This window comes from Pomacea canaliculata, linkage group LG14 (genome assembly GCF_003073045.1).
Source record: "Pomacea canaliculata isolate SZHN2017 linkage group LG14, ASM307304v1, whole genome shotgun sequence".
Lineage (NCBI taxonomy): Eukaryota > Metazoa > Mollusca > Gastropoda > Architaenioglossa > Ampullariidae > Pomacea > Pomacea canaliculata.
Genome location: NC_037603.1, coordinates 1,304,428 through 1,315,710, shown reverse-complemented (window position 1 = coordinate 1,315,710; position 11,283 = coordinate 1,304,428). Strand labels below are relative to the sequence as shown.

The window sequence follows — 11,283 nt, the reverse complement described above, 5'->3', positions numbered from 1 at the left end:
AAAGTTACAAATTGTTCAAACGACTTCGAAATGAAAGTGCGACAGCAGTTCGGAAAAAGTTTTTTTTTTTCTTAATTTATTCTCCTTTGTTAGGACGAGTTCAGGACACACGAAGACACATCTGTTTCTACCTTAGTTATAAATGTAGCAACATCGATATGATAAGCAAAATCTGTGGGAAAATATGCAAAAAAGATAAAAAGAGTCCATAATATATAATCGACTTTTCATCTACTGACAGCCATAAAGACTAACAGTTGTGGGATGTCAATTCTTTCTTTCTCTCTCTCTCTCTCTCTGATGCTCTCTTCTCTTCCGTATTACTTGCTTTCGTAAATCTCTATGTTTTATGCATTAACTTATCCCTCAATTTCTTATCTCTGTCATACATAGAAGTGTGAAGGTAGCCATGTTTTAATATCAGGTAGCGGTCAGGTGTGTCTCACTGCCCTCCACAACTCTTTCTCTACAGTCGTAGTAGGCCAGCGCCTTTGAACAGTCTGTGACTAAAAAGGAAGCTAGGAAGGTAATCAAAGTTTGAAGTAGATACTGCCATGTGTAGACCTCACTACTAAGTAATGACAAGATGGTGCAGATGTGACAGTGGAAATACAGGAAAAGATGAAAGTGGCGCAGACACAGAAATGCACACAGGAGCGTAGCAAATATTGGAACAGATGGACTGATGAACATTGGACACAAAACTTCACGCAGATCAACGGGCAAATATGAAAAGTGAGGGAGAGCAGACGCCCTCGAGCCAGTAGTCGAAGGGACATCACTCACCTTATACCTTTACAGGAATTCGAACCATCGCCTTCTGTTCTCTCCAAAGGATCGCGCGGATGGGTGTGTTCATACGACAGTTCGTAAGTGCACACAAAAGAAGTAAAATATTTATGTTCTACAGGGCAGCTTTAAAAAAAATTCTTGTCCTTCGTTAGGACGAGTGATGGACAGATGAAGACTGCATTTGTTCGTGACTACATTAGTTATAAATAAAGCACAGTGGAGATAATAAAAAAATCTGAGCAAGAAATCAGGCTAAAGATAAACTCAGAGTTCATATATACTCGACTGTTCACCCACTGACAGACATGAAGACTAACAGCTGTGTTCTGTGGGACCTCATGATGTTGTGTTGGTTAGTTAAGACTCTGACTATTGTGGTACTTGTAGCCGGTGAGTGTCCATCTGTGTGTCTGACTGTATTTCTATCTATCTCTATGATGTACTTCCTTCTTCCACTCTTTCTTCTCTCTCTCTCTATCATGGTCTCTCTCATTGTGGAGGATATTCCTCTTCTTCATCGGTGTTTACTTCTCTCTTTCTTTGTACGATGCATTTCCTCCTCCACCATTCTCATCATTTCTTTTTCCATGTTGTACTTTCATTTTATAAAAAAATGAGAACTTTATTTTTAATATACTGTGGAAATACTTTTTCTTAATTTTAATTAACTTACTTTCAGGGTACTTGTGCTAAGATATTTTACATAAAATTTAATGAGCGACAATCCTGCCAGGCTGTGTGGAGCAGAGTTAGCAATTTAGAGAATGTTATCAAACAGATTCTGCACTGGTTAAGTACTGTCAACAGTCTATGTATACTCACTGTCATTCATCAGTTTGTATACATTGCCATATATGTCTGTACTCACCTTCATCTGTCTGCACTCACTGTACTCTATTCTACTCACTTATAACTCTAGTGTAGTGATGTTTGGCATAAAGTGATGCTCTAATGTCATAAAAACACACAAAAAGCAAAAACGCAAATTCATTAAAAAGATTTGTATTTTTATTTGTACTTTGTAATCTATTTCTTTCTGGGACAGTTGTAGTAAACATCTGTTGTTTGTGTTTGTCAGGATCGAATGCTGTACTTTGGTCTTCGTCCCCTCACAGCATCTTGGCATGCGACGGACATGAAGTGACAATCCCATGGTCCTTCACGTTGATACCCAACGAGACTGTCATTAGCATCACGTGGTTTGTAGAGGTATATTGCTACAAATATTACAAGGGGATGTTTACGCTGTAAGAAAATCTTTATTGCATATCAGAGTATTAATTAAACAAAGCATACATGTTTGGGAGAGGTGAAACGCCCTGTTATTCAACTCAACGTGTTTCAGAGAAATGATGGGACGAAGAACCTTTTCTCCAGCCTCACCGAGGGCGAGTTTTTCTCACCGTCCAGGCAGCACGTGCAGTTCGTGCCCAACGCCGGTCTTCGGTTGCAGAATGTGACGGACAGCGACACAGGGGTGTACTCTGTACACGTCAGCACGCTTGACGGCGCTGGTCACGTGACCATTAGCAACCGTTCGGCTGCAGTGCAAGTAACGGGTAAGCTAACTAAACATGTTCGGGGAGGACGAGGGGAGATTACAGATATTCTTTAATGAAAATTCGTTCTCTGTTTTGGCAGGGAGGCATCTACTTTTACGGTTTACTAATAATATTTTTGTAAATATTTTGCTTGAGAAATTAAAGGGGAGGAGGGGGCGCTACTCTGTGGCTTGACCCCGGCTCACAATCATTCTCTACGTTTTTTGACGTGTTTGAATTCTACGGGAATTTCGCTTACTCAAGCTTGTGCATGAATGGTTATAAGTGTTACTTCAATACGTCTGACTGTGAGGAGCACCGTATTGCTGCGTGTGAGTGTCCCTGTACGGTAGAGAAATTTCTTTTTAGCAATACCGCGTCCATTTTGTGACCGTTGGTTAGATCTATAGATAGTGCAGAAACGGACTCAAACGGACTAACAGGTGCGGCCAATCGGGACTATCTGGCTGACAACACTCCCTTCAGTGACTGAGTATCGCCCTACCAGGTAATCTATACAATCCCAACCCAAAACATTATATTAATACCTAGTTGAATCGGCGATAGATCTGCATGATCGTGCTATGAGCAGTGTAGTCTATGTGTGTGTGTGTGCCTGTTACGGCAGACTTTCACACTTCGATGTGTCAAGTGGCGCTGTCTTCATGCTGATCTACAGTCGGGACTTTCTGCTATCGCTGAGGCAGAAGGCCACACAGGCCCCTGTTGTGAATTTCAGTGACATTCCGACACAGGCGGCAAAAGAAAAAAGAAACTGAGAGGATCTAGAGGAGGAGTCAGACACAGACTGAAGAGGAGAGGGTGCCGACATCCACTGCCAGCCATCACCCTGTCGAATGTGCGCTCTCTCCACAACAAACACGGATGAGCTCTCTGCGCTCATTTAAATTCGATGGAGACTAACCGACGCTGACCTCTTCTGTTTCACTGAAACATGGCTAACAGAGGAGGAGACATTCGGACTTGAAGGATACACAACGATTCGATTGACAGGAATGCACAAGCGACAAAACAAGCATGTAGGGGAGGCTTGTGTATGCTTGCAAATGAGAAATGGGCCACGAACTAACAGTACGAGAACAGACTAGTACCCTCCATTATGAGATACTGACAGTGTCCTTCAGGCCGCATATATTTACCTCGTGAATTCGCCAAATCACTGTGGTCCTCGTCTATGTGCCCGGCCCAGACTTCAACCTTGCAGCTGAGCACATTGCAGACACATATAATCGAGCGACAAACAGATCAGTTGATCAGCCTGTGTTTTTGCTCGGTGACTTTCAACCGCTGTGATGTCTGTAAGCTGCTCCCCTGTCTCCATCAATACGTCACGTGTCCACCGCCTCGACAGAACGCTAGACAGGTGTTTTGGTAATGTGCCGGCCGCTTATGTTTCCAAGTGCGGCCGCCGCTGGCAGATCGGACCACAACATTGTTCATCTGCTACCCACATACAGACAGCTCCTTAAACGTGAAAAGCCCGACAACACTATGTATTAGGACCTGGACAAATGAAGCAACTGAGCTGCTCAGAGACTGCCTAGAGGTCACTGACTGGGATCTGTTCTTCACTACCTGTGGAGACGACCTGGACTGTCTGGCAGACACAATCACCTCTTACATCACCTTCTGTGAAGAGTCTGTCATCCCTACCAAGCAGATCTGCAGCTATCCAAATAACAAACCATGGCTAGGTAAAGGACTGAAGCACTGTCTCAATGAAAGAAGATAGCTTTTATGCAAGGAGACAAACAGAAAGTGAAAGAAAGGTGAAGGAGTTCAGGCAAAGGCAAGAACGGCTAGGGTGGAATACAGAAAGAAGGTAGAAAAGCAATTAATTGAGGGCAACGCAAGAGATGCTTGGAAGGGCCTGGACACCATGATGTAGAGAACGCAAGACACAAAGAGTAAAGTGTGATGACCCAGTGTCATTTGTTAATGAGCTCAACACTTTCTACGCGGTTTGATGTGAGAGACTTCAGCAATGAAGCAGAAAATATCTGTTCTTTCACTGTCGGCAGCCACTGTCACCATCTGTGAGGGAGATGTTGTCAGAATTCTTTCATGTAACCCACGTAAAGCCTGGACCTGACCACGTGAGAGGCAAAGTACTCAAAGAGGTGCTAGTCAGCTGAGTGGTGTTTTTACCAGACTTTTTCAGCTCTCCCTTGACTCTCATAGTGCCCCGCGTGTGGAGAACATCCACAATAATACCAGTGCCAAAGAAGCCTCATGCTACCAACTTGAAAGACTTTCGACCTGTGGCCTCTCACTCTGTTGTGGCCAAATGTTTGGAGAGAGTTGTGGGAAGATTGTTAATCCCCACCATGGCTGATCGCCTGGATCCTTTGCAGTTTGCCTACAGCCACGCAGGGGGTGTCTGATGCAACTCTCACGCTTTTAAATACTATCCTACAACACTTGGACACTTCTGGCACTATGTTCGGGTCCTGTTCATGGACTTTTCCAGCGCCTTCAACACGGTCCAGCACACCTTCTTGTACAGCGCCTACTAGACCTGGATGTCAACACTGGCCTAGTTCTATGGATCAGATCATTCCTGAAGGACCGACCACAGAGGGGTGGTCTCAGAGTTCCACCGACAGGTACTATAGGTCCAGCAGCTCGTCTGACGAGTTTATTTGTCAGTGGATGGAATGATTCTGTCAGATGAGCAATCCTCAACACGGGTACCCTCAGGGATGTGTGCTTTCCCCCATCCTGTTCTCTGTATATACAAATGGATTAGTATTAACAGTGCTATTCTCAAACTTGTTAAATATGCAGATGACATGGCCCTTGTGGCTGCCTGAAAGACGAGCAGTCCCTGTCACAGTACCTGGCCTGTGTGGGGGAGCTGGAGGAGTGGTTTGACCGCAGCTTTCTGGATCTGAACGTTGACAAAACGGAGGAGATGGCCTTTGGAAGAGCCTACGAAGAAGAGATGGCACAACCCCTCTCCCCACCACTCCAAATCAAGGGACAGCAGGTGCAGAGGGCTGCTGTGTTTAGTACCTTGGTACAGTGATCGACGGAAAGCTCTCATTTAGTGATCACGTGAACCAAGTGTACAAAAAGGCCCAGCAACGGCTGTACCTTCTGAGGAGACTTTCGCAGCTTCGACGTCAGCTCTGGGGTGCTGGAGACTGTGTACAGGTCTCTTGTTGAGAGCATCCTCTCATTCAACATCGCTGCCTGGTATGGTCATCTACTAGTCAAAGACAAGGCAAGCTGGCCTGAATCATCCACCAGGCAAATAAAATTATTGGTCAAGCACAGCTGCCACTTTCTGACTTGTACCTTCATGCAGTCAGAAGGATGGCACATAACATCATTTCGGACCTGAACACCCTCTCCACACTACTTCCAGCTGTTGCCCTCAGGCAGGCGCTATAAGGTACCACGCATAAGGAAAGCTGGCCTACCAGAGGGTCCTTCGTGCCAGCAGCCATCACCATCCTAAATAAAGGCACAAGGACTCAGGAGGAATCAAACAGAGACTGAAGAAGAGTGAGTGCTGACATCTTTGTCAGTCATCACCTCGTGTGTCATTCTTGTCAATGACATTTTCTGGACGCAGCCGCGGTAAAGTTGAAGAAAAATGAACAATTAGCAAAATAAACAACTGATCAATGCGTACGTGTCATCTACGGTGTCACCGATCACCGCAACTAAAAAATATATCCATGGTATTCATATTGCCATGGCATAGCGTGGCACGAACTGTTTCATCCTACACTTTGTGCGAGTTTGTTGCTGTCTCGCGGTAAGTCGCTGCGATCTGCGCGTTCGGACACGATAGGGACTCATTTCTGGTACTGTCATCTGACACCACAGACACTGTTACTTCTGGCACCACAGGCATTGTCACAAGAGTTCTGTGGTGATGGTTTGGAAGAGTAGCATACCACCCTGGCGTTCCTCTTCACTGTCGTCATCCTGAAGGTATGGCGCCTCCCGCAGTTGAATGTCCTTTATCTTGGAGTATACCAAATGATCGTCTAGGTACACAAGAAGGACTGAAATTAAACAGTTCGCATGGTGGTCTGCATTAACCTCTGGAAAGTGGCTGGTGTGGACGTCAGACCCATTGGCATCCTGGAACGGGCGTGTTGCCAGCGGCCCTAGCCAGTCCTTTTGTTGACAATGTCTTCTCAAGATGAGCTTCATGCACGGCTGCCTGTACTGCCTGCGCCACATCTGCGGTAGAGTCCATTATCCGATCAAGGACGTTCTTCCCTAGTAGAAGCGACACGCGCCTCCTGCGCTCACTTGTGACCACATCGACCAGGTCCTTGACCACCAGGATAGGAACGTCCTCAGACGCTGGCCGTAAACATGTCCACCACCGCCACTCCTGAGTTTGTTTTAGCTGTAAGTCCTGTATTGCCCTCGTGCCCACTCGTCAGTGACCGTCGTTACCTCACTGCCGGTGTCGAGCAACGCCATCACTCAACTGCCCATAAATGACAACTCCGCCGTTCGGACACTTTCCAGTCAGGCCAGCTACACTTTATTTCCCTGTCATCCTGTTACGGACGACGGGGGCAGTCACTTTCCCTGACCGGTCGGCTGCAGTCCTCCGAGATGGTGTCAATCGCCGCACTTCGACGCTCTGCGCCGCCTTCTACCTCGCCTGCTTAAATTCTGGAGCTTCGCGGCGTATTCGTCGACCACCTCATCACGTTGCTGTGGCACTGATGTCGACATTTTTGTTCGCCGTACGCCTCCACTAGGACACCCAAGATCTTTCTCGGCGTATCTCTTGCGTCATGCGGAAGCATCAACACTCGACGTCTGGCAGGTCCCTCCAGCGAGCTCAAGATGTAACCACGAGCCGCATTCTGACACATCGGGTTTATGGCGAGAGCTAACTCGACTCTGTTTCAATCTCGTCGACACTCGTTGGTCCACCGGCAAACTACTGAAAGCGGACTAACTAGTATGCTCGTAGAGCCTCTGCCCACCCAAACGGATAGCATCATGGTCCTCTCTATGTACTAATCTTCTGTCGTGGGCTTCTGCCCGTGATGAACAAATGTTTCTTTGTTAAGCAGTGCTTTTAGGCCCTTGGTCACCCAAGGTTTGTTGTTAGGATAAACATACACTGCTTTGATGGACTGGTGCAATCAACACTATTTTACTCCTCACTTTTACTCCTAACTGTTTGTTAAATGTCTGTATGAGTATGTGAGCAAAGACAAATTTCTGTCCTCCTGGGCAGACAATAAAGTCTGTTTTGATTTGATTTGATTTGATTTGAAAAAATATCCTGTATGTAATTTGATCATAATGGTAAAAGATTTGAAGTATTTAGTTTTCCAAAATATCAGCAAATGTCACAGCTTCATGCTACTATATTTTTATAATATATACTGTATTTATATTTTGCTGAATTACTTCTTTTCTTTATTGTAATCTGCCATTGCTGCATTGCCACAACACACAGCGCCCCCAGTTCTGTCTGGGGGTCAGTTCCTAGCTCGACATCGCTCAGCGCCAGAGAAAGATGACGTCACGGGGGTTTGGCACGTGATCCTGGAATGTGGACAGTTCACAGACCGGGGTCGACCGCCGGTCACCGTCCAATGGAGGGTAAGTTATTTCTGGAGCTAGCATGACTATAAATATATATAGACAGGTGTTTTTATCACCAAGTCTCTTTATAATAACATGATGATTCTTTTTCACGATAAAATCAAAATTATTGATTATTTGAAAATATAAATCAAAATTATGTTATCCCTTTAATACCGTTAATTATTTATTTATAAAGGATATGTGATATGAAAAATATATTTTTAAAGGATGGTTTCAACCAGTTCGCCATTTTGTTCAACACAAAAAAAGAACATGGCCGGACACGCACTAGGCGGGGAACAGATGATAATACATTCCGTATTAGTGTCAGCATCATTTGTACTAAACCTGAAGATATATATATATATAAAAATTATTGTCTTAGACGCCATCAGGAGCTGTTTATACAGACGTCAACTACCAGGACGGTTATTTTTACCTCCCTCTGCAAGCTGTGGAGTTAGGGAACTACACTTGCTCTGCGTCAGACGAGAGTCTAGCAGGAGGATGTCTTGGCACTGATTCTGAACTACTAGGGGAGGCCACTGTTAGTGTAGACCAGAACGTGAAACTAGCAGTGATGGAGGCCAATCAAAATGAGTTGATTAGAGAGGGACAGATTCTGCGACAGGAGAACCAGGAGTTGAAATCCCAGGTCCAGAACCTCACCCAAAGGCTGAACCAGCTTGCATCTTATCACCAAGGTTCATGAAAGTAGTAGCATCTGAAATTTTTGTTGATGATGATGATGATGATGATGATGATGATGATGATGATGATGATGATGATGATGAAAAGAATACGAAAATGATGGGTGTATTTCCGTACCAGAGAATGTACATGTGCTCGTGAGTGTATGTGTATGTATGTGTGTGTGAGAGAGAAAGAATGAAAGAAAGAAAAATGTATAAAAGACAAAAGAAGTGATCCTGAACTAATATTTCCATGTGAGTGCAAAGCAGTCCTCAAATCCTAGCAAAATCTTTTTCTGTTGATGCAATGTCTAGCCACGTGTCTGGATATAAGAAATCGTGGAGATGTGTCCGGCGTGTACACTCTTTACCAAGGCAATTCGACAATAACGGCTTACTGCGATCAGGACACTGATGGAGGAGGCTGGACTGTGAGTACTTCCCTATACTAACATGAACACGAAGGGAAGGATAATGATAAAGATAAGGATAAGGATCAACGCTTGCAAAGTTCTCCGCTGTTAGTCTGGGCAAGCATTAATAATGAATGTGAATAAACCGGAAGCTTTGTACACATCAACCTCGTTTTAGTAGTTAACTGGAAAAAAATCTTCTGCCAGCAATCCAGTAATTCAGGTTAATGATCCAAACGTCTAGCGACAGGTATGACGTAGAATGTAAAGGTCAGTGAAAGATGAACTCGTCACGTGAGACAGAACAATCCCTCGAACCAGACAGACGAGTGGACAGCACTCTCTATATCCACTTTTGGCCAACTAGCCGTGTGTGTGTGTGTGTGTGTGTGTGTGCGCGTGTGTGTGTGTGTGTGTGTGTGTGTGTGTGTGTGTGTGTGTGTGTGTGTGTGTGTGTGTTTTGTTGTTGTTGTTTTTTTGGTTATAGGTAATTGTTTTTGTTGACCCTAAGCATGTCTACATGTCAAAAGTGTAGATTTTTGATTGAGACTGAAGACGTCCACTTCATCCTTCTCTTCCTCATCAGCATTATCATTTTTCTCGTCCTCCACTGCTACCTCCTCCTCCTCCTAATTATTACCTGATGCTGTACTAAGAGTTACAGTCTATGTGTATAAAGATTTGACTATTTATCACAGGTTTTCCAGCGACGACAGGACGGCTCGGTTGATTTCTTTCGAAACTGGACAGACTACCGAAACGGCTTTGGTGATTTGAACGGGGAGTTCTGGCTGGGTGAGAGTTGTCTCCCTGTCTGATATGTAACGGCGTCTCTACTCACATCCATATAATTTTCACATGCATGCACACGCGCTCAAACACAGGAATAATCTCCTTCTCACATGATGTAACTATAGAATCTTAATGGCTAGGGATTTAAGGAGTTTGTTTGGTCAACCCGCCAGCTCCATCCCAGCTGAGGACAGAAATTCCCAATGTAGATTATCAATAGTCATGAATACGAGGTGTTCTGATAAACATGTTTTCCAGGTCTGGACAACCTACACACTCTCACATCATTGAGACACTACGAGCTGCGGGTGGACCTCGAAGCGTTTAACGGAACTCGGGCGTTTGCAGGTTACCGGGGTTTCAGGATTGGGGATGTTGGCACCAATTATACCTTGTACTTTGATGATTTTCTGGGCGGAAACGCAGGTACGAGGCTTGTTGAGGTTACTGAAGTATTGCTAAAACATAAAAACACATTATCGTAGTGAGTTTTCTAAACTTGTTGTATGTACTAGAACAACAAAAACATGAATTGTTTTAATGGTTAAATTTACATACGTTTAATGTACACGTGTGACCCGCCACGACCAAATACGTTCTATCTCCCACGCAGCCTCGGAGGAGCGTTTTACTGTGTGTGAAAGGTCAATAAAATATTAGATGAAGCTACTTCTCCATTTTAAGACGTTTGTGTCGAACGCTTTCTTTGTCGGCTAATGGAGAAGTAGTGGTAGCGGCGACCACATGGTCTTTAATTGCTGAATTTTAGTTCTCCCTTTAATACAGTACAACCATACTTTCTAACATTATGTCTGATTTCTGATTTTAATCTTGTACATCAGCTGGTTCTGTGGATATAAGATTTTTGAATTTCAGACAGAAAAATTCTGTAAATGTGCGCTAATCTGATATTGTTACTATTGTTATTGTTCAATCTAAGCTACAATAGAATTTATTTTTCTCTTATGCATTGTTTTAGTGTTAGAGACACGCCAACGAGCTAAATGAAACTGTTCTTACAAAAATGTTCACGTATGACACGTGCAAACTCCAATCACCTTGCATTAGTAGCCAAGCAGCATACATAAAAATTATTAATGCAGTTTTTTTGTTTTTGTTTTCTTTTTGCATAGAGTTAAAAGCCACTGCCATGTTTATGCAGGTGACAGTCTGACATACCACAAAGGACACGGGTTCATGACCAAGGACTATGGAGACTCACACAGGTGCGCCGGAGATTACCATGGAGCCTGGTGGTATGATAATTGTTTCGACTCTAACCTCAATGGCATCTACATACCAACAGGCGTATCGCCAACATATGATGGAATCAAGTGGAGCAGTTTTACAAATGTTTCGCTGAAACGGACAGAAATGAAAATACGACCTATGTAGAGAAAAGTTTCTTGGTCATACTTTGCCATCGGTTTTGTTATTAAAACTGAAAGAAGC

General features: G+C 44.1%; 1 protein-coding gene across 1 annotated transcript; it reads left to right on the top strand.

Annotated features, from left to right (window-relative positions):
• The first annotated feature begins 1,040 nt into the window (after nucleotides 1-1,040).
• On the top strand, nucleotides 1,041-11,276 carry LOC112555011 (angiopoietin-related protein 7-like). Its single transcript, XM_025223128.1, has 9 exons — nucleotides 1,041-1,182; nucleotides 1,871-2,001; nucleotides 2,138-2,351; nucleotides 7,804-7,949; nucleotides 8,320-8,638; nucleotides 8,942-9,057; nucleotides 9,738-9,834; nucleotides 10,090-10,257; nucleotides 10,994-11,276. Exons 1-9 carry the CDS (start codon nucleotides 1,098-1,100, stop codon nucleotides 11,224-11,226), a joined length of 1,509 nt encoding a protein of 502 aa, XP_025078913.1. The 5' UTR covers nucleotides 1,041-1,097; the 3' UTR covers nucleotides 11,227-11,276.
• Nucleotides 11,277-11,283: the final 7 nt, after the last annotated feature.

Bases quoted from the DNA above. Each gene is read 5' to 3' on its own strand.
- LOC112555011 (XM_025223128.1), top strand. From the start codon at position 1,098: ATGAAGACTAACAGCTGTGTTCTGTGGGACCTCATGATGTTGTGTTGG. The intron at 2,002-2,137 runs GTATATTGCTAC...AACGTGTTTCAG, and splicing joins GCATCACGTGGTTTGTAGAG to AGAAATGATGGGACGAAGAA. The intron at 9,058-9,737 runs GTGAGTACTTCC...TATTTATCACAG, and splicing joins CTGATGGAGGAGGCTGGACT to GTTTTCCAGCGACGACAGGA.